Consider the following 23,870-nt stretch of genomic DNA (forward strand, 5'->3'; position numbering starts at 1 on the left):
GAATGATTTGCATTTTAAAAGGAGAGGTGTTCTTAAAATAAAAGTAAAGCAGTACTCGCGTCATCTCATAGTGAAAATGGCAATATTTGTTGCATAGAAAGCTCTATAACAAGTGTATTCTGTATTATGTGTAATGTCTTAAAAAATATATTTATTATAATAAATAATATAATACCAAAAATGTACATTAATAATAGAGGGTAAGGCAAGTGAATGGCAAATTCGAGTGGCAAAGTGAGTTTAATGTTGTTTAGCGTTGTTTAATGCAATCATACAGGACTTTTCTGTTTGGATGTATGGGCTGTCAAGGGCAGAAAGTATTTTTCTTTTTTCACTCAGTAGGTGTTCCTGCATAACTTCCGGGTATGATGATGATGTCACGTGCATACACTCTATTAGAAAATGAAGAAAAATGGTAGGTGGTGTTAGGTCCTGGTGTCAAAGTCTTGACATGTGGCCACAAGGGCGCAGCACCATTGTACAAATTGCAGAAATGAATTGTTCTGGAAACTTAAGTTTCAAGTTTACATACACACACAAGGCCTTGTATTAGACTTATGTCTTGTCTAAATACATTTTTCTGACTGTGCGTTCTTTTCAAGTCAATATGTTCTTACACTGCTTTTGTACTTTCTTTACATGTGCTGAGAGCTAGTGTTGATTTCGTCAACTAAAACTATATGTCGAAAAATTTTAAAGAATTGCATATCTACACAAAGCTTACAACACGTCGCGCTGCGATATGCCAAATATACATTTTAGTCAAAACCAACTGTAGATTTAGTTGACTAAAACTAGACTAAAAGCAAAACATTTCAAAATATAACTAAAACTAAACAGAATTTTATTCAAAAGACTATGACTAAAACTAAATCAAAATTTGCTGTCAAAATCAACACTACTGAGATCTGCAGCAATGTGCAGAGAGGCACTTGTGTTTGTCATCTGATCTCAGGAACAGGAGAGGCCACAGAGACGGCCTTCCTTACCAGAGGCAGCGAACAAGGTCCTCTAGTCCTACTACGCCATGTTTAGCTCCACCCCCAGATACATGACTTACAACTGGTGCCTGATTTAAACCTAAACCCATTTAGACCTGGCGCCGATTCTAAAATTGTCTTCTAAATCTTTCTATGTTTTTGAGAACATGTTTCTTTTACCCCCAGAATTATTAATGTATTTGGCCGCTGACCCCGCCATCCCAAAATATTATGTATCAGGGACCCACCATATTGCCATGATTTAAAAAAAATAGCAGATCTACCAGCTCATAGCGCGGCACCGAGTGCTGAGCTGGTATATCTGCTATTTGTGAATAGCTAAAGTAGTGACACAGATGCTTTCCAGGTCTAAACGGCAAACGTATTTGTGTGCCAGCGTTGCACAAATAGCAGATCTACAAGTTTGCAACGCATTGTGCTGCGAATGCGTTGTGAGCTTGTAGATTTGTAGATATCTGGCGCACGACACCAGAGCGCAACAGAGTATAAATCGCATGTGAGATGTTCCGCTGGGCTGAGCTAAGCTGTAACAATGTTTGTCTTGTCTTTCTTGACAAATCCAGAAAACTAAATATACTTGTAATCCATATATCTCTGTCTTCTTTGCATCTAATAGTGTATGATTTTGTAAAATATCACTCGATTGCAATTGCAAATGTAAAACCATGTTTGGTAATATGTTTACAGCACATGTAAAGCAGAAACAATACAAAAATACTCTAATGCAACATTATACTGAAGCAATGTGTTGAACAGTGACTTTAACAACAGTACATTTGTAAATACATTTTCACAATAAAGTTAAAAGAAAATACACGTACTGCCGTGACTATCGGTTGTTTTGCTAGCTTGAGTACATAAATATTTGATTGTACATAATGGAAAAGAAACAAAACATGACTATTTAAAAACTCAGCAGGAGGCAGTGTTCCAGTAACTAATCATCCTTGACATAAACAGACAAAACATCAAAGGTGACTTGTTAGTTTGCGCTGTCCCACATAAGGCTTAAAACCAGTCATTACACCACATTAACGTCTGTCTTATCAGTCTTTTGACTTGCAGAAATAGCTCACCTAACGTTCTTCACAAACACTCGGCTGAACAGTGAAAAGTGCAAAAATAAATCGTAGAAATATATATAAATGAAACACTCTCAGTCAGTGTACTGTATGCTGCCGAGAGCATAATACAGCAATTAGATTATAGGAATGTCATGAAGAAAACCAATGTACTCCTAAGAACTTCCTCAATACGCCGTGACTGCAGGTGATCCTTCCACGTCACTGTGCCTCGATGCCGTAATTCTCCTTTTCTTCTTTTCAAGCGAGGAACCTCTCAGACTAAACTTGCTGGACTCTTTTTCAAAGAGCTGCTTGCTGACGGAGATTCCTAGAGTGGCTGATATTAGTTGTGACACCTGCCCTGCCTTTTCCCTGTAAGTCATAGCATCCTGCTATTCGCCCGGTCTCTTCCTCTGAGGTTGTAGTCTATCAGGATCTTCCATCAGAGGACAGAGTGGTTGGTGGCTGCAGGGCCTGTCCGCTGCTGGCTGTGCAGCACAGCATCATGGACGGTGGGAAATACCATCTCAGGAGTCACAACCCCAGAGAAGAACTGCAAGGTAGTCAGCTCGGACAGCAGGGTTCCTGTTTTTACACAAAGCAGAAGATGGGATGTTAAGTGAAATGTGGATGGTGGCAGTGGTGTGTTCAACACAGTGATACACAATACAGTATACGTAGTGTGACCTGCAGAAAGTTTTCATAGTCAAGCGTAGCCATTCAAAAAACATCTGAGAAACCGTATATGAGACACCGGTATCAGGCAGCAAGAATGTGGACTTAAATAGCCTCGTCTGAGGTGAAGATGAGTGGCTATTGTCTAGTAATTACTGTACTGTAAAAGGAAGGGTTGCCTGTCTTTATTGAGGTGATAATGGCGTGGAGAAGGAATTCACACATTTAACAATAGACCTGCCACAATTCATAGGATTCAAACTTTATTCTGTGCTGTGTGTACTGTGTAGGCGCCATCCAAAAGAAATCTATAACACACCACTGGGTGGCGGCAATAAGTAGTGTGGTGTGTCATAGAATAATTGCTCAACAGGCACCAGAAAGATATAATGAGCCACCTAAATGAAAAGATATGGACGTCTGCTACTGGGTATATCACCTGTCACACAGCTAACTAAGCCAATATGACACAAGACTGGCACAAGAAGTGCACGCCCCCTTCCACTACTGAAGTTTACCATGCAAGATGATAATCTCATTTACGATGGACCAATCAATACATTTACTTACTGTTGCACCCAGCGATTAACACCTGCACATCCACAGCTGCATACTCTTTAATTACCTGCAGAGACAGACACCATCAATTATTAACGAATACATTTATTTATTTAGCAGGCCAGCCTCATAAAACTGTATGGTGTAACCATATTGGTATTGTCCTGGTGAGGTCAGCAGGTGTGTCAGTCGGCTCGGCTGGCACCAAGACTCCTGACTGCGACCGAGTACTTTGGTGACATTTTGACATGTCTGACATGAGAACAAAAGCTCTAATCTGTTATGGTATGACCTAATCTGTGAATATTGAAAACAATAAACCTGCTCTATTGATAACAAACTGCACAACTTTGTGGTTTCATACAATGGCCGTTATCACCTGACATGGGCTTCATATCACTATATTGTGCAAATTGGCATGGACCAGACAAAAGAATCTGGTCACACTCTAATGGTTTGTCGTTCACTGCCTATTGACTCTTGGCCAAATGGAGAGTCAAGAGGTATGTGCGAGACTGAAGAAGTTAGGAGTTGATTCATGGATGCACTTTGTGTTGTCTGTGTTTCTCCCCTCTGCTCTCTCCTCAAACAGTGTTCATTTCGACTAAAACCACGACTATCTTTTTTCACTGATGAAAACAAAATAAAAACAACTAGGATCACTAAAACTATGTCATAAGTACATTTACGTATATTTGGTTGCGCTTGGGTGTTGCGCTCTGAAAAGACCCAAAAGAGAAATCAGATGTTTGTCCGGAACCCAAGCTAGGGAAAACAGCAGATCAACAAGCTCACAGCGAGTCGCTTCGTGCCACGTTGTGAGCTTGTAGATAGGCTATTTCCACTGCTTCTTAAGCATTTGTTTTCTAATTTATGACATTTCTTTAATTTGTTTGTATTTATTTATTACTTCTTTTGAAAAATCATTGAATTAGTTTTTAATTCATGAATGAAAAATTGTGAATATTATTCTTTTACGTTTTAAACAAAATGTAGGAAACTACATTACTTGTGACCCACAAAAAAGAATTTGCTTCCCACAAATGGGTCCCGCCCCTTTGTTTGGGAAACGGTGCTGTAGTCCATACCGATTTCATGGACTTGGCCCCCACTGAGTCGATGAAGTTGACCGACGTCCAGTCCAGGATGATGGAGTGGACTGAGGTGAGGGGCTCCAGGAAGCAGTCCTTCTCCGAGTCGGACTCCGTGTGAGTCTCTGTGAGTTGTCCGTTCTTATGGCCCTCACCCTGGCTGTCGGACGCCACTTCACTGTGGGTCGCGTCCATTTCCTTGAACCAATCAAACAGAGAAATGATGAGAGAGCTTGGTTAACCCAAGACCTGAGGCCGATTCTAAAAATATCTTCTAAGTCTTCTAAGTCCTAATGTTTCTTTTCTTTTTTTTTGTTGCAGAATTGCACATTTCTAATTGTTAGGTGCATGGTTTAAAAAGCAATAGCAGAAACAGAAACGCAGTCCCTTGTGTGTACTGTATAGTCTCAGGAGCAGCTGATACATCATTTAGCAGCAGATATCAAACATGACAGACATAAGTGGCAGTTATTTGCACAGATGTTACAAAACAACCCAACTCTTGAGAAAGATGCAGTAGCATCGAAACGCCAGCCATTATTTGAGCACTTGGAAAAGCGATATATAAATGCAATTCATTATTATTATTATTATTATTATTATTATTATTTATTTGTATTAGCAGCACCTTGATAAAAAGAGGCTTCAGTTGTCCGAGCTGCTCCAGTGTGTTCTCTTGGATGAGAGCAAAACATTCATAATCTATATCCAGACTGAGGATAAACTGTGACACCACAATAGTGGTGGAAAAACTACTTTACTTAAAGGACAACTTTGTTTTTTTACAACAAGGGTTCATATTTTAGATTGTAATTAGAGAAAAGAAAAGATGAGTGTTAAAATGTTTTCATTTACCCTTTTCTATCGTTTTAGCCATTTGAATGACTTTGATTTCAGTGGTTGGGGGCATGCCTGCAGGCGGCTAAATGTGTCTTTTTAGACACAATAAGCCCATTCTCAAGATGCACCACAATCTTTCATGGGCAGATGCGCCGGTTTATTGTGTGTATTTAGCCACTTGCATGCATGCCCCCAACCACTGAAATCAAGGTCATTAAAATTGCTAAAACGGTAGAAAGAAAGAAATGAAGTACAGTACTTGAGTACTTTACCAGCACTGTCTATATCCAGACTGAGTGGACAAGCTGTGACACCCAAAGCCGTCCGACCTGTTTTGATGATACTGTCAATATGAAGCGCGTCGCGACACGCAAGACCAGGAATGGAAGGGGATTACGACATACTGTAAGAGCGAAGGGAAAAACTCACCAGTTTAACCACAGCATCCTTTTTGTGTGTGGCGTTCTGCTTGTGCTTCCTCTTCTTCAGGTGTCTCTGCGCTTTCCGGACAGCTTGTAAATGCGCAGGGTTCACACCTGTCTGTAAACATAATTTGAACGCTTTAGACATGAGGTGCCTGCAATGTCGTGAACTGGTTGAGTCCTATGCCAGCTTCTCTACAGAATAAGTATGACACTTATTTAACACAACACTATTATATGGTATATTAGGAGTCCAACTAGTACTAGTGGTTCTCAAATGTTTTATTCGCAAAGACCACCATAACTCTGAGGGGCCTTTTCCACCGGCAAAGAACCGGTTACAGAACCAGTGCCGGTTCAACTTTCTTGGAACCTTGGTTTGTTCTTGCGAACCGGCTTGCGTTTCCACCAGATTGAACCGTGATTGAACCAGAGGAACCAAGGATTTTGTGGTTCCTGTTCGGAACCAACTTTTACGGTTCAGAACAAACTCTGGTTCTCGGTGGAAAAGCTCACCTCTGGTTCATCCCATATGCGGGAGAAAGAACCAGAACCGGTTCTTTGACGGTGGAAAAGGCCCTTGAGAGTGTACGAATGGGTCCATTTGGCTCCATTTGTACACTCTCAGAGTTGCAAACCTATTATGGTCATTCACGGCTCTCTTTATGTGTTTCTGGTAATAGTATTGTCCACTCATCATGTCTGTGATAAAAAAAAAATATTTTGACAAAATGCCCACCACAAACAAGGCTTTCAGTACTTGCACAAGGGTTCCAAGGTAGGACATTAAAAATACCGGGTGAAACTTAAACATGGAAGGAAAAATATATTTAAACTATATAAAAGGATTAACACACGCATGACTGTCATTTTGACCTTTTTTGAGATTTAGAAATGGAATTAGATTGCTCAAAAAATATTTATTTTGTATTTACCATCTCAAATGGTAGGAAAAAAAATCTGAGTTTCCTGAGCAAACCCAAACCACCTCAAAATCTCAAAATCAGGCTCAGTCATGCGAGTGTGCATCAAACAAACAGGAAGTAATTCACTTATAGTACATACAGTATTATGCAGTATGCTCTACACTCTACAGTCTACAGTATGTCCATGCTTAAACATTCACAGGCTTGTGCACACGTGAGAACACAGATTACCTTCTCTTTGAGGCTGTTCACATAAAGCTCACTGTTGGCAAAGTAGATTGAGGAGTTGGAGTGGAAAATCTTAATCCCTGAACATTCCGCTGCCTGCGAACGAGACCCCATCACAGACAAGGCTTCAGTATTTCAGCCAACAGCGCTTCAAAAAGGTTCACATGTGTGTTTGCTTGTCATATTCGGAGCCTCACCTCTTCGTACTCGGCCACGTCACAGTACAACCCTGTGTCTGTCACCTGGCCAAGGATAGCACTCTTGGGGCTGGAGAATAAAGGGATATTCAAAGTATTGATAATGTAACTTTCACACCTACCATATACAGTCCATACGCCATTGTGATTAGCGTGAACTTCAACAGGCAACAAGGCAGTGATGATAAAATATAAGTATGTATCTTTGTTTTTGCCTCCAAAGGTATGCATGGAACAAAAAGAAGTAGTTCTGTCAGGACAGCTTGCATTTTTACAGTTTAATTACTGGTCGTTATAGGATGGCAATATGTTTGGTTTTGGTGGACTAGATCCGCTATACATAGACTTTGGTCATAAATAACATGAGCAGATATAAGCAGGTGGGGTTGAGGTGGTGGATAAATATGAGGACTGTCCATAAGTCCGACATCTCATTACTCCGACTATGTGGCTACGCGTGCCGTTAGGGTTAGGAATAGGGTTAGTAATGGGGCGAGTCGGACCCGGTAGAGGTGGGACGTTCGCGAACGAATCAAGTCTTTTGAACGGCTCTTTGAAATGAACGATGGGATCCGGTTCGCAGTAGCCGTTCCTTTTTTTGAGGAGGGGGAGTAAATTCTTTACTTGCAGAGTGTTTCTACATTGCAGTGTTGATACTTTTACTTACAAAAACATAAAAGTATCAACACTGCAATGTAGAAATACTCTTCAACAAGTAGAAGTTCGGAATTAGAATGTACTTGCGTAAAAGTACAAGTGTATTGGTATCAAGATGTGTCACGTTGCGACACATTGTGAGCTTGTAGATCGGCTATTTTCAAATGGCGTAAATGTATATATGGACGAAATGTATATACTGTAGGGTTGAATTGAGTTGTAATTATAATCAAAATCTACAAAGTAACTAGTAACTAAAATGAGCCAGTCTTTTGAACGGCTCTATGAAAGGAACGGATTCCAGAGATCCAGTTCACTTCAAAGAGCCATAAATCCCATCTCCAACCAACGGCACTGATAACGGCAATACTGATGACAGCAGACAGGTGCTGAGCTAAACAATGGCCAGTGTTTGAAAGATGATTGGTTTGCTTGTACAGTCTATGCATGCTACCAGTAGTGTTGATTTTGTTGACTAAAACTATCTTGGGTGTTGCGCTCTGAAAATGCCAGATCTAGAAGCTCTCAACACGTCACAGCTATTTGCTGTCAACACTGTTTGCATATACAGTCTATGCATGTTACCAGCCACCTTAACCACTTTCAACCTGGTGTCCCAATTTGGGCATGTCATAGAGAAATAGAGAAAATAGCCCACCTGCATGTGTCGTGAGCTTGTAGGTGGGATATTTTTGCAGCACAACCCCACAATAACACGTAGTATAAAACAGGGCTTAACTTTCTTCCTGACTGAATTTTCTATGCCGTTTTGTGTGACATAACTACCTTTGTGTTCTGTAGATGACAGTCAATATAGCAAATCCAATAGCCACAAGAAGGCCATAATCCAGACCCAGCAACACAGAGGCTACGAACGCCACCAACCAGATCGCCTGAAAGAAGAAAAGAAAGAAGCAAACCCATTAAGTACTGTAGTAAAGACACACATGAAGCATTACATTAAAAACCTTAATTCTCCAATGAATCAAGAACAAGGGGTCGTTTCAGTTCTCGTCCCACTGTCATCCAATGCCAACAATTTCTACTTTTGGAGAGGCTAACAAATCTATATGCGGTCCAGTGCAGTTGCATTTTGGATAGACCAGGGGTAAGCCACCTTTATTATCAATTTTCTTTTATTCAAAATCTCTGGAGCTGCAAAATATGTTTGTTTTATTTATTTAGTAATAGTCATGCTTTTTCTGGTCTTTTAATATTACTTTTTTATTGTTTGCTAATTTCTCAAAACAGATCCAGTATACCAGTAGTGTTGGCGGTGAAAGCAAACAAACATGTCCAGGCATTAATCAAAACAAAAGCAAGAGAAAACCTTATTCCTTTATACGTATACTTATTTGCCCAAACAACAGGCCTGCATGCGGTTCTAGAGCAGCAGGTTGCCTACCCCTGGGATAGACTAAATTCACTTGAGAGAGTTTGGAATGGTTTTCAGTCCTCCTACCTGATCTGTATGTTATGAAATGGAGGACTCACCAGTTCAATCTTACTGGTTCTCCACAGGGCAGGGATATCCCGGGTCTGCTTGAACATGCCCAACAGGTTCACCATGATGATCGCTGCCAGCACGGTCTGGTAACACGTAATATGCATAATTATAGTTCAAACATATCATATCAAACAAACAGATGGGCTGCCTTATTAGTCTGACACTATTCATTATAGTTTATACAGCAAGGTCTTCTACAGGAGGTCCGGGACCCGTAGGGGGTCTTCAGAGTTACTACAGGGGGATGCTTTATTTACATTAACCACTTGAACCCTAGCATCCCTAGTTTGAGGGGGACAATAGTCGGAAAAAAGGCGATCTATTTTCGGCAAAGAGGTTTGGTGTAGAGGGGAAAAAGGAGCAAACCAAGTACATTGAGGTTTAACCTGCAGCATAATGTTATACAATATGTTGTGGGGGTCCATGCTTCATCTCTCTCTCAGCTAAGGGGTCCTTGGTCCACAAAACGTTGAAGACCACTGCTTTACAGTAATCTACAGTCTATACAGCTAATGACGATCTGGCACTGTTGGAATGACTGCTGAAAATAAACACAGTTAGCTTTGTACAGTGTAGGGCAATAATACTCAGGAGAGTAATAAGTTACTTAATACATATTACTCCTAAAAAAAGAAATTATGTACTTATTACTTGGAATGAAAATCTGCCAAAAAGGGCTATAAAATAAAGCAGCAATCTCTCTTGACATTTTAAATGAAATGTTTTCAAAAGGCAGCCAACAAAACCTGAGTAATATGTTATGTTACTATGGAGTTTGGTGTGCGTTGCTTGTACACACCTGAGGAAGGGGCTCGAAGATGAAGCCAATCGCCACCACCACCAGTAGCACCACCAAGGATGATAGCAGCCCCGCAATCTGTCCAGACGGCGCATCACGGCACACGCGGCGCAGCACAGGAGGAGACACAAACAAAACACACCTTGATAAGATAACTGTGTCAACAATGGCCGGTGCCTGGTGTAACGTTTATGGCTTTACGACGTCAATTTAGCAAATGTGATGAGGTCCACGCCTGTGCTGAGAATAATAGACAACTGTGACGTGTGTTCTTTGCTGCTGGCTTGCTTGTTAAGGGTCCTTTTTTTGTTATGTTAAGTGTGTGTGTGTGTGTGTGTGTGTGTGTGTGTGTGTGTGTGTGTGTGTGTGTGTGTGTGTGTGTGTGTGTGCGTGCGTGCGCGTGTTACCTGTGTCTTTCCCCCTGTGCTCTCCTGTACTAGGCTTCGTGACATGGAGCAGGTGATGGCAAAGGTTTGGAAGAAAGAGCTGATGAAGTTACACAGACCCAAGGCAATCAACTCCTGTGATCAATAAATATCAGAATATAGATTGGTTATTGTTGTACATCGGATAGTGGGTACGTACGTGTTCAGAAACATGCTCTGAGTGCTTTCTGCTCATTCTGAAATTCAGAGTGGTCGGCATGCACAAATGGTAGCCACGTTTTTTACCTTGTAGATCATTTTATTGACAATGTAGCTATTTTTGAACAATTTTGATAATGATTTTTCAGTACAAAATAGGGCTTAAAACCAGGAAAACTCTTATGGTATGATGTCCCAAATCCCAGACATTGTCTGGTCTACTATCAGGATATTGATATATTATTAATATATTTCCCAGCTCTTACCGTGATAGAACATAAACTACTTCTAGGCTCACCTGGTTGCCGTCCACGCTGTAGCCATGCTTCAGAGCAAAGATCTTGGCCAGAGAGATGCCCATTGAGAAGCCTACGATCGCTATGGCGAAGGAATCCGTGACCAAATTGGGCAGAAGAGAGAAGTGTGGAGCTGCGGGGGGGAGGAGCCTAGGCATATAGGCAAAACACCCGTTAGATTAAGGTTTTAAAAACAAATGACATTTTGTTATAAAAAAGCACCCACATGCCCAACGTAGTGTGAAGGACGTTGCATGTAAACTTCATATAAATGATAATAACTGTCAGTTGCCGTACACCTACCAGAAGTGACTAGAGACCAGTTCACAGTGGGATTCTCCTGCCTACACATACCGGTACGCCCATATGTCCTAGTATGAGCGAATACGGGAAGTGATTCCCTTTTTTGACCCGGCAAAAACCCGGATGTGTGTCTCAAAGAATATGATCATTGGCAGGATCACGGAAAATTTAGAATATTTGGCGGTCCCGTTTTAAAATTTCCACAAGATCGGTAGCTGTTGCAATTAACCTGCACTACAAGGGGCGCCTGCTGGCCTGGTGGTCAAGGCGCATACCACATATTAGGCTATGATGCCTGCTGGCATCGCCGGTTCGATTCCCGATCCGGACGACCTTTGCCGCATGTCATTCCCCATCTCTCCCCATTTCCTGTCAGTCTACTGTCCTATCAAATAAAGGCATAAAAAGCCCCAAAAACAAATCTAAAAAAAAGGAAAAAAATGCACTACAAACTTCACAATATGTTGCGCTAGGACAAAATAAACCCATAAAATGTAACAATGTGTACATTCCAAATGGTGAAAGCTGTGATGTTTCAACCGGTGAAGGAAGGGCAGATTTGGCCAAGACCCGAAATACCGGTATGTGTGTCTCAAAGGATCACACCAGCCGTGACAACAAATCAGTGTTCATGGTATGATCGAACTTATAACATGAGAGAGAGAAGTTAGTTTAGTGAAACAGGTGAACTGTGTTTGAATACAATATGCCTAACCACCCATCCTCCACCATCGTCAACTTCTAACCTATGCCAGTGGTTCTCAATGTGGGTCAAACGCCACACAAAAGGTGAAAACGATTGAAACCACGCTGTGGCGGCTGGTAACGCCCTTACCCGACTGGAATTGTCCCCACCACGTCCACGCTGTAGTTCTCTGACAGCCCCATGCCGTAGGAAATGCCCGTAGAGACGACGACCATGATCATCTCTCCAGGAATGGGCACAGGCAGTTTCTTCTTGAAGCGCTCGTTGATGTCTTTAACCCCGTAGAGGAGGACGATGCACACCAGGCCTACGATGAGAGTGGCGATGTTGGTGCTAGTGATGTCACTGAACACCGCCTTGACACTCTTGAGGGACAACAGAGAGGAAGATGTGAGGTTGATGATGTCACGTGAAAAAACTAAATGACCAAAATAGAGACACACGGGCGCCTACAAATTCACGCCCACAACTGAGACAGCGGCCCCACTTCGGGTAAGGGAGAACGGTGTACTGCAAGCCAGCCCATAGCAAGTCATTGCAATTCAACTGTGGGTAGCCTAATATTAAAATAATCCTACATGAAATGAAGACAATATTGAAAGCCAGCCCAGCACGCATTAACTCACGTAGAGTGCAGCAAGGGGCCCGCTGAAGCGCTGCGTCCTGACCCCCAGCAGGTACTTGAGCTGCGATATGAAGACGTGCACGGCTGCCGCCGTGGTGAACCCTCGCACCAGGGGCTCAGTGAGGTAGATGGCCACGAACCCAAACCTGAGGAGACCTAGGACCAGCTGGAGAGAGAGAGAGAGAGAGAGAGAGAGAGAGAGAGAGAGAGAGAGAAGGAAACGGAGAAGAATAAAGGTAACACAGTCGAGCCAAGCAACCTTAGAACATGTTTTGCTGGATTTTAGAACTCACCACATCGTCTAAGACTCTAAGTCTTAAACGATGTGGTAAACTCAAAGATCACGTTTCAACACAGATTCAGGTTTCAGCTTGTGCTCCCCACCCACTGATTTATGTAAACAACACTTTTGGAGTGTTAGAAATGACAAAAAAGCTTGTTGCATTACAGTACTTTACTCTGTGGGGCTTTCAGCTAACTAACCAAAACACCCGCCAGGGGTTGGTATACACAACACGAGAACAAAAACACACCGCTCTGCAGGATCCAACACCAATCTAAGCCGTTTCCCATCGATGGTTTTTTATGGTATTGTCAACTTGCTGTGTATTGTGGTCTTCTACAGTGGTGGAAAAGTTATCAAGTACCAATACTACAATGTAGAAATACTAAACATTTAAAATTACAAAAGTATCTGCATCAAAATGTACCAAAACGTAAAAGTACTCATGTACTGCAGAATGTCCTGTTTCACAAGTTTTCAAATGTATAAAATGTATACAAATCAGACGCATGTGAGCTTGTAGATCTGCTATTTTTAAATAGCCGAAATGTACAGTATATAGGGCTGAAGTAGCCTAGTAAACGACCAACTTCCGTTATCCAGGAGGATTCTTGCGAGAAACAAATGAAATGGTTTCCGGAAGAGGGCGGGTACGAGCCTAGGGCTGAAGTGGGTAATGTATGTTTTGTAATAATAATCTAAATCGACCCAAGTAACTAATAACTTAAGTTTTCAAATAATTGTAGTGGAATGAAAGTATAATATCTGCTTGTGTAGTGGAGTAGAAGTAAAAGTACTGAAAATTGGAAATACTCATTTTACTTGAGTACAGTACTTGAGTATATTATGTATTTTACACCAGAGGTCCTTGAGGAGGTTCCAGGTGATCCCCAGCTAAATGACGGAGAGTTGGTAAGCAGATGGACCATTATAGATCTTTAACTCTTGAGATGATTTTACGCTCTCAAGAATAGAATTATTGTTAAACATCTGCATTACTTAATTCAAAGGAAGTCTACACAATTTGAGAATGTAGAAGAATTGTTATTGTGATCAACGTTTTGCCTGTTACCACATCAATACAGCATGGAATTGTGGACAATCATATCCATCCAACGACAACAAAATATTCTACGTTTTGATTTTGAGAGGCTAAATCTCATCAAATGGTGGTCCGCGGATCAAATGCCGAATAAATAATGGTCCTTGAAATGAAAAAGAAACCCACAGCTTTACACCAGTGGTTCTCAACCTTTTCAGGCCGCGACCCCCAAAATAATCATTTTTGAACTCGGGACCCCCCCATCCTGACGAGCACTAAGAGTTACATTTTGTTTAACCCTATTCTATTGTGAAAATAGCAGATCAACATGCTCAAAACGCCTCGCGAGGCGTTGTGAGCATGTAGATCGGCTATTTTCACAATTTCTGCCTCTGATATTTGACGATTTGGCCAATGTTTAATTTGTCATTTTAGAGGTATTAAAAAGTCCTCAAATTGTCACTTTAGAAACGTGCATAAACCCTCTATTCACTTAAACTTTATGTTGGTTTGCTTACTGTTGAGTGAGAAAACAATGTTGCACATTAAGTTAATCATCTGGGGACCCCCCTAAATAATTTGAGGATCCCTCCTGGGGCTGAGAACCACTGCTTTACACCACTGTAATAGCGGTCTTCTTCCATCAGCTGGGAACCCACCTGGATGATTCCCACCAGGGTGGTGAGCGCCACGGCCAGCTGGACCCGCCTGGCGTCGCGCGCCTCCACGTCTAAGAAGACGGCGGACCCGTTGGTGCCGTTGGCAGCCTGGACGTAGAACATGGAGTCTGGAGCCTCCCTCACCGCCACGCCGCCGATCATCAGGCTGATCACGGCGAACGTGCCTGTGGGAGGAGAACAACAGCACGGAACATTATCGCAGCTGTGTCGTGCGGAATTACATTCCCAAGTAAAATAAATAAATAATAAAAAAAACATAACTTTTCAGGAAATGGAAAATGAATGACCAGTTCCCCATTTGGATCAATAGTTGCGAGTCTTGCGACCATCAGTCCCTCTGTTTGTCCGTCACGTCAAATGTTGATTCTTTTGAATAACACACTATTTAGTATAGTGTTCTGAAATGGTTAATCTTACTGTAGTCTAGATGACTAACTATCAAAATCTTAGTCTTAGTCTAAGTCAACAAAATTAACAATGGTGTTCATTCTGCATTGGTTTGATGTATGTACTGTATGCATGTGTACAACCTGTGCATCTGGATATAAATGTGTTTAGTCAATCTTAAGCTCACCTTTTGAGGAAATACACACACCAGAGACAGTGTACAGTAAGTAGCCCACGTTGGTGTGAGAGGGGCTGTAAACATCATTTGAGCTGTTAGTCAGCCAGTCCCTCCGTCTGTCCGTCACGTCACACTTTTGGCCTACTCTTATCTCCTGCACCGTTGCCCCTATCCATGCCAAACCAGGCAAACCGCAACCTCCGCCCCTGATTTCTTACCCTAAACCCTTAAAAACACTGTGGATACACTCAACCCAAAGGTTCTTATCCCGACGCGATAATATCTCCCCCTGTCCATTCTAGCCGTTTGGCAGAGCAGAAGATGTTTTGTTTCCCATGTAGAAGACCTGGGTTTGATTTTGAATGCTTACATATTAGGGGCTTGTCCCAGATCGGGTTTCCCTGAGGGATGGATGAGGGGAGAATGAGGCAGAATTATAGACCTTCTTGTAAGCCAGAAGCCTTGGCCAGGGGAGGGATTCCCCTTTGGAAGAAGAGCGGTGGGTGTTTGCTTTCCCATGTGGGAGACCTGGGTTCAAATCCAGGTTGTTACATACAGTTAGGCCTGTCACCATTATTACATAATTGTCTAATTGTCATTATTTGAGATAATCGCTATTATTTTTTGCATGATCTACGTCATAATCATTTCCATGTTGAAAAATGTATTTCCAAACATTTTCAAAAATAGTTGAAATAGCAGATCTACAAGCTCTTGTGGATCTTGTAGATCGGCTATCATAATCGTGACAGCCCTACATACAGTATGATTGACTTGTTCAACATTACTTTTTTGGTATGCTGTTCGGTGAACATAACCAAAACATAGAATTAATACAAATGATGTGGCCAACTGGCTCAGTGAGGCTATAATTGATGTCATATTTTTTACATGCCCAAAATAAGAACACCAGGGCCAAAGTGGCTGGTAAAGCATGAACAACACACAGGCAAGTGAAGTTGGTGTTGCATTGGTTCACCCTGCAAGGCATGTAATCCTAATGTCAACACCTGCCTCGAAATTAAGCTCCTTATCAGTCTCTGCACACATCTGAATGAAATGGACTTACAGTGTGCTGTGAGACAAGTCCACGTAAGTTCTGAAAAATGTTTTTGGAATTTAGTACATCAGCGCTGGTTTTCCAATATGCCTACAGTACAGAGGCAAATTTGTATTCCCTAAATATAAATATATTTCAAACTGACGTCGATATTTCGTTTTTGATCTGTGCTAACCGCTCCTACATCTGGCTTTGTGTGTATGTCCGTATGTCTGTCCATATATCCGTATGCAAAGCTTGGCATTGGCCAAACTTTGAGTTTCATCTCATTATGCTCAGACATATAGCCATAATGTCTGTGTGCGTGCGTGCGTGCGTGCGTGCGTGCGTGTGTGCACGTGTGTACTGTATATGTAGTATGTGCACGTGCGCATGTCATGAGTGTGTGTGATAAGGTTTTTGGCTCTGAGTCTGAGTTGCGCAGCCATCTTGCTTCAACACTTGACCACATGCCCAGATTCTCCCTCTCAATGTTTACCAGATACTGACACATACAAGGCAGCATGTTGGTTAGTATGCTAGTAGTTACTAGCATATAGGAGGAGGTTGCAGACTACTTTCAATTTATTGTTGCTCTCACCTTTGTAAAGGTTGAGCGGGCATTGCTTATGGTGTCCATTTCTCAAGTGTGACAGCTGACATTTGAAAGGACTCTAACAGCAACCCTTAACAGATGTGAGTGTGTGTGTGTGTGTGTGTGTGTGTGTGTGTGTGTGTGTGTGTGTGTGTGTGTGTGTGTGTGTGTGTGTGTTTCTCTCTAGTCATTTGAGTTCACTATGTGAGTGAGAGTTCTCTTCCAGAACCGTTTCCACTGGTGTTAACCAGTGTTCATTTTGACAGCAGATTTAGTCTTTTGAATAACACACCATTATAGTATAGTGTTCTGAAAAAGTGAATCTTACTGTAGTCTAGTCTTAGAAGACTAAATATCAAAATCTTAGTCCTAGTCTAAGTCAACAAAATTAACACTGGTGTTCATGCTGCATTGGTTTGACTGTATGTACTGTATATGTGTACAACCTGTGCATCTGGATATAATGTATTTAGTCAATCTTAAACTCACCTTTTGAGGAAATACACACACCAGAGACAGTGTACACTACAGTAGCCCACGTTGGTGTGAGAGGGGCTGTAAACATAATTTGAGCTGACATGTTTGTGCTTGGCACGGATCGTGGAACACGATCTGACTGTCCAAGGGGAAAAGAGACACTGCACTGTATCGAGGAGCTAGTCCTTCTAATCTATATAAACTAGCCCTTACCCGTTCAAAGATATGAGCTCCGAAATGATGTGCAGTGTGTGGGTTATGGGATGTGCACTGTGCACACAGTATATGAGGGATGGAAAGTAACTTTAACTGGTGCTTGCATGCTAATATGTAGGAGCATCAATGTAAGAAATACCCGTTCCATTTAACGGCTACAGAGATACTGTGTACCGATCTGCATGATTTTTGGACAACATCTGTAACAGGGCCAGAACCCCCCCCCCCCCCCCCCCCCCCCCCCCCGCCCGCCTGCACACACACACACTCCCCCCTCCCCCCCCCGTGTGTGTGTGTGTGTGTGTGGGGGTTTGTGTGTGATTGTGCTAATGGCCTGAACAACAGCGCCCCTCCCTTAACATGTGTGGTCACAAAAGGTACTGTAGGCTAAATAGATATAGATACACCATAAAAATGCTAATATACAGCATACGATTTGTGAAAGTGACAAACGGGCTTCACAGTTATGTCAGGTGTGTTCATATGCTAATGGTGATGCGATTTCAGATCAATTGCTCCAGCCACCGAGGAGAAACGCTGAGACAGACAGACAGACACTCACTCACTCACTCACTCACTCAGACATTCGCAAAATTATAGTATAGATGGTGTCCATGATGTTGCAAGTTCCGGCCTGGCATTCCTATTTTATGCATGTCATTAGGCAAAAAAAGAAATGTATAAAATAGCAAAAATACTGTAGCTGATCAACAAGCTCACAATGCCTCTCATCACTATTTGTTGTATGACGATGTATAGGTCTTATGGGTGTTTAAGGATTTGGGGTTAACCACCAGGATTAACCAGATTAACTGAATTCTCACCCATCGCTGCTTTGTGACATTAATTGAGAACAATGACAATGCGGCTGTGGCAACATTGCAAAGACCACACTTAGTTTTTGTTTCGTATTTCTTTTCATCTCTTTGTTGGTTAAATATCTCTCTATTGTGATTTGTGATGGCTGAGAGACACACTGAGAAACAGCTGAGGCTTGTCAACCACATACACTAACCACAACCCACAGAGCTGGGCCTTAAGTAGAGAGGATTACCTACAGTATGAGGATGGTTACAGTACAGTACCTATGGATATGTGTCTGGAGGTCCCAAAGAAGGTGTAGAGTAAGACAGGGTAGAAGGAGGAGTAGAGGCCGTACACCGGAGGAACAGCAGCCAGCATGGCATAGGCTAAACCTAGGAGAAGAAAGGAGTTACACTACCTTACCACATGAATCATGGCATTTCTATTCTGAGGATGGACATTACCTGAAAATAAACGATCTACAAGCTCACACGTTGTGAGCTTGTCCGTAAGTGCGACCCAGAACACACAGCAGCTGAATTGACACAGTAAGTGGAGTGAAGAGCTCGTTGCCCTGAGGTTGACCTTTTGCAAGGCACACTATGGCAAAATTACAGCCGCTAAATATAAAAAAGTTGTGAAGAAGTGTGGAAGAATTCAGGATACATTCATTTTGGCATTTTCTTTTTAAATGCCTTTGAGGTGGAAATCTTAGTTTTCTGCAGTGGAGATTGAAAATAGGTAGCTATTTGTTTCTTCTCCACTGAAAGCCTCCAACGAAGTCCTTACTCTTCCCATTATGAGTTATGTGAAATCATGTGTCACTGTCAATATCCAAATCAGGTTCTCCAATAGCCTCTTCAGCTTTTTCTGTTTTGTAGGGTTTTTTTTGTTTCCCATTCTAGGGATGGCTTTCCCAAGTGCATATGTGTGTCAAGCACATTCTTCGTTTCACTATAAGCCAATTACCAAAGATGGTCCTTTTGTTCATAGAGTTTTCGTCAAACTCAATACTTCCATAAATTTAACGTTAAGACTTACTCTCACATATATATACAGTAAAACTTCCAACTATTCATAAAAATACAAATAAACATTATGCACCCCTATGTTTTCCCAAAGTGTAAGTAGCCATAGGAACCAACGGTTCATCAGCCACAGGTTACCGAGCCATGTGGCTCATAGATCAGGAGACGATCTCCTGTATTTCGCGGGGACTTATCCCCAATCCAACACTTGATGCTGAGTGCCAAGCTGGTAGGCTGCCTGCCATTCTCATGGCGGACACTCTAACCACAAGGCCAAGGTACTGTATAACGTTTATATTCTACTGTAGCGTTGGTCATTGTTTGTATACTGTGTGACTATTACTTGACTTGACTGACTGAAGCATTGCAATGCACTGACCTTGAGGGAGTTGCATAACCCCGGTGCTCAGCCCTGAAACGATGTCCCCAACCAGGTACTGCTTCACTGGATAGGAAGGCAGCCATGTTATAATGGGCAGAAAGCTCAGAGCTGCTGCTTTGGCCCTCTCTGTTGAACACCTGTGGAAGGATAAAAGAGAGAGAGATGGAGTTGGAGCTAGTGAAGCCTTAATAATGCTACATTTTAAAAATGACTATCATATTTTGATGTTTTCTGATTACCATCAGCCATCTACATTTGGGGTGATGTTTAATTTCTAATTACTGTTTAATGCATTGCATTTTTATAGCGCTTTTCTAAGCAAGTTGCGAACTCAAAGCGCTTTACAATGGTCCATTCATTCAAACATTGAAAAGTGAAGCGGCGAACAGTCAACACCAGCATCCTCACTTCCCACACCAATGGTGGCAACCGGCGAGCTAACACCATTGGAGGCAATGCAGGGTTCAGCAGCCAACGTGCTCTACCTCCTAAGCCACGGCCGCCGCAGTTTAAATCAACTTCAGCTGTGATATTCAAAATCATGTATGCTGGATGGTTTGACACTTAAGATGAAGAAGTCTGCCTACTACCTAGCACGCATTACTTTTATGATTGGATTATTCATACGCATATGATGAAATATTACAAAATACAATGCTATTTGTCAATCCTTTAAACTACATCAGGCACGCGGTTAAAAGAAAAAGATCCCCAGCAAGAAGCTTCACCTCTGCGAGAGAGAGAGAGAGAGAGAGTGTGTGTGTGTGTGTGTGTGTGTGTGTGTGTGTGTGTGTGTGTGTGTGTGTGTGTGCGTGCGTGCGTGCGTGCGTGCGTGCGTGCGTGCAATCAAGATGAAAACGAATCTGAAACAACCTTTTCACCCGTAATATTTGGTCATTGTATCTGTCCATGTTCAGTTGTAAATATTCCTATGAGTGTCAGGCACAGACTGCGAAGAGGAGAAATGAACTGGCCTGGGTCAGTCTGGGACCAAACACATTAGCATCATGTCCAGGGCGTGTACAGTTTGTGCATCACGCAGCCTCATGGTACAGAAACAGGAGATAGGCTCCTGCCCACATGACTCGGGAACCGTTGCTTCCCAAGGCTACTTATAGGCTAATGAATGGTCATAAATAAGTGTTTGTATCCCACAGGCCGTACTCTACGCGAGTGTGTTATTCCTACCAGAGCTGAGGAGAAGTGATTGGTAGAAGTCCCTTTTAGTGTGGGGATTTAAGGGGAGCTAATGCTAATTTCGTGCAATTTTGTCTTAAAGCGCAAGATTTTGCACAGATGTAGCCCAGGGCTTGCTCTAATGATTTAGCTAGGGCGCCCGAGTCTGCGAACTTCGGGGTCGCCACAGCGGCCAAATCAAGTTGGGCTCCCATTGACTTTCTATACAGGAGGAAAATACCCAGAACAAAAAAATCTGGGTATTTAAGGAGGATCTGAGGGGTCTAACTAGGGGTTTGTCATGATGCTGAATCCATTGCAGACATTTGTTTTGCACAAAAAACATTCCGTGGGCTAGAAATGGCCTCAGAAAACAATACACGTATGGGTGAGTATTCATGTTAGTCGGAGGCCTTAGGGTTTTCTTTTCTCGTGCTAATCAGTCTAAAAGTGCAAAAATTTGCACAGATGTAGCCCAGGGCATGCTCTAATGATTGAGTTAGGGCGCCCGAGTCTGCGACATTCGGGGTCACCACAGCGGCCAAATCAAGTTGGGCTCCCATCGGTTTAGTGATGAAATGTGATGAGTCATCACTTTTCAGAGTTTTGTGGGTGTTTTCTGTAGCTGTGGCGACCCCGAAGGTCGCCGACTCGGGCGCCCTAGCTAAATCATTAGAGCAAGCCCTGAGCTACATCTGTGCAAAATTTTGCACTTTTAGACTGATTAGCACGAGAAAAATTGCTCACCCATACATGCATCGTTTTCTCATTTCATTTCTAGCCCAAGGAATGTTTTTTATGCAAAACAAATGTCTACAATGGATTCAGCATCATGACAAACCCCTAATTAGACCCCTCAGATCCTACTTAAATACCCAGAAAAAATATGTTTTTCTGGGTATTTTCCTCCTGTATAGAAAGTCGATGGGAGCCCAACTTGATTTGGCCGCTGTGGCGACCCCGAAGGTCGTCGGCTCGGGCGCCCTAGCTAAATCATTAGAGCAAGCCTTGGGCTACATCTGTGCAAAATTTTGCGCTTTAAGACAAAATTGCACGAAATTAGCATTAGCTCCCCTTAAATCCCCACACTATTAGAGTGGCAGTCGGTCGCAGAAGCAGTGCCCACAACAATAGTTACTATTCTGGACCACCTGGTTTACAACTTCTAACGGCACTGAGTCAGTTCATGTGACCTTTGCAACGCTCGACACGGCAACTCGCTCGCTACTGCTCGCTCGGCGGTGTCTAACATGGCTCAAGGTCGCCTGAGACGGCGCGCTTCCGTCATGGTTTTGTCTATAGGCTACTTTGCCAAAACAGCGAGAGAAGCACTTCCACGTTGGGCGTGGCCTCGGCTCAGCTCCGGCAGGTAAAACGTCCTTGCGTACTGGACACCTTTTGCAGACCACACCTATCCCGTGGGCCGGAAGTTTGACTACTTCTGATGTAGGTCCATACTCACTGCACATGCTGTGCGAGTCTCTGTCGGAGGGTAGGGGGACACCTCTCTCTGCGGTGGAGGAGCTGGGATTGGATGTAGCCCTCATCGTAGACCGGCCGCTCCACGCGGTAGCGGCACACACCGGTCAGCGCAGCTGCGTCCTCCTGGGTTGTGGTTGCATGGTGTTCCATAACACATAAGACAGCAGGACACAGCGGGCATGTCAGTCTGGGTCCAGCTGGAGACTGAGGAGACTGTTTCTGTTTCTCACCACTTCCCCCTTTTCTGTTCACATGGGGAGGAGAGAAGCAAAATGCAGGACAGAGGTTGAAGGTTACACCACAAGTGTTGTTGTTGTTGGGAGAGTGAGGGAGCAAAGTTAGGGTTGGGATCCGGAAAGAACCGGGGGATCTGGTTCCAACATTGAGGAACCATGCAGAATCAGTTGCATGTTTCTTTTTTCTTTTGGGGTGTTCTTAGGGACTGGGAAACAACTTTCTATCATTCACGATTCACACAATATAAGATACTGTTGACTTTTGCTTTTCATGGGCAAGTAGAAATTGACCGGTACTTGCCCAAGTGTTTTTAGTGTCAACCCCTGCTGGCCTGGTACCCAAATATTTGCTCAGAGGCCAGTATAATAATCTATATACTGTACCTTTGTAACTTCAGACAGTTTGTTGGACAAATTCCTGAAGGTTAAAAGTGCATTTTTAGACATACGGGGACACGTGCGTCTGCATGTCAGAAAGTGGCTTCTGATTTCCTGACTGAGCCCAAACAGCAGTCATAATAATGACTTATGTCATTGCTGCAGACTCCCTGGATTAATGGCCATGCTTGTCGGGCATATCATGGCAATGGTGAGAAATTGAGAATAGGGTTTTTACATGATGTGAAAATGACATTTCTTGCTCATAAAGCAATGAAAGCAGGCTATTACAAAAGCATTTTCCTGTCTCCATGTCATTTCCCACGCACGTAGGCTATAGGCTACGCAACAACTGGGAGGGTAGATACCATTATTACACAATTCAATTACAATGTAATAGGCTATTAATACTACTGCTACTGGTAGAGAACATAATACCATTCAAAAAATAATAAACGTTTATTCTCTGACTAGATATATCTTCTTTGTAATCAACTTTGAAGGACTGGGCTGAACAGGAACTGCAAGGAATTAGGCTAATATGATATCCTCTTTTCGTCAGACCTAAACAACATGCCTAAAAGCGTCTATTTAAAACGTAAATAAAACGGATCATTCATGTATTTATTTTACCTTCAGCAAACACCAACAACCCCCAGCCATATAAGCCAAAATAGGGCATAAATGCAGGCTCACTGTCACAATAAGATAACAATGGACCATTATAAGTTATTACCGTACCTGTTCCAGCATTAGGTAGTGATGCTGTAGTACTGCCGCCACTATAAACAGCTGAGGATGTTATTTGACTCCGGGGTGGTTATTGTTTAACGGCGATCGGTGCCCCAAACAACCGTGTGACCCAAGTGACTGAGCGTATACAGCGAGCAGACTGGGCAGCAGGCAGCACAGCACAAGACTAGTGGAGGGAGCTAGGGATCGAGGATGAAGGGGAGGGGCGAGCGGTCGTCACTGCACTCATCCCTGCGTCACTCACGGACCATTTTA

General features: G+C 42.7%; 1 protein-coding gene across 1 annotated transcript; it reads right to left on the reverse strand.

Moving 5' to 3' along the window:
* Positions 1–79: 79 nt before the first annotated feature.
* On the reverse strand, positions 80–23,735 carry slc26a5 (solute carrier family 26 member 5). The gene is made up of 18 exons (XM_080754155.1): positions 23,604–23,735; positions 22,229–22,492; positions 19,588–19,727; positions 18,462–18,572; positions 14,464–14,648; positions 12,481–12,645; positions 11,984–12,219; positions 10,848–10,995; positions 10,373–10,486; positions 9,966–10,043; positions 9,154–9,249; positions 8,446–8,552; positions 7,003–7,072; positions 6,809–6,901; positions 5,659–5,769; positions 4,387–4,587; positions 3,311–3,365; positions 80–2,650 (listed from the first exon to the last, which is right to left on the reverse strand). The coding sequence occupies exons 2-18, from the start codon at positions 22,396–22,398 to the stop codon at positions 2,508–2,510; spliced, it is 2,223 nt and encodes a 740-aa protein (XP_080610281.1). The 5' UTR covers positions 22,399–22,492; positions 23,604–23,735; the 3' UTR covers positions 80–2,507.
* Between the last annotated feature and the right edge of the window lie 135 nt (positions 23,736–23,870).

Source organism: Nannobrachium achirus (genome assembly GCF_963921795.1).
Source record: "Nannobrachium achirus genome assembly, chromosome: 23".
Classification (NCBI taxonomy): domain Eukaryota; kingdom Metazoa; phylum Chordata; class Actinopteri; order Myctophiformes; family Myctophidae; genus Nannobrachium; species Nannobrachium achirus.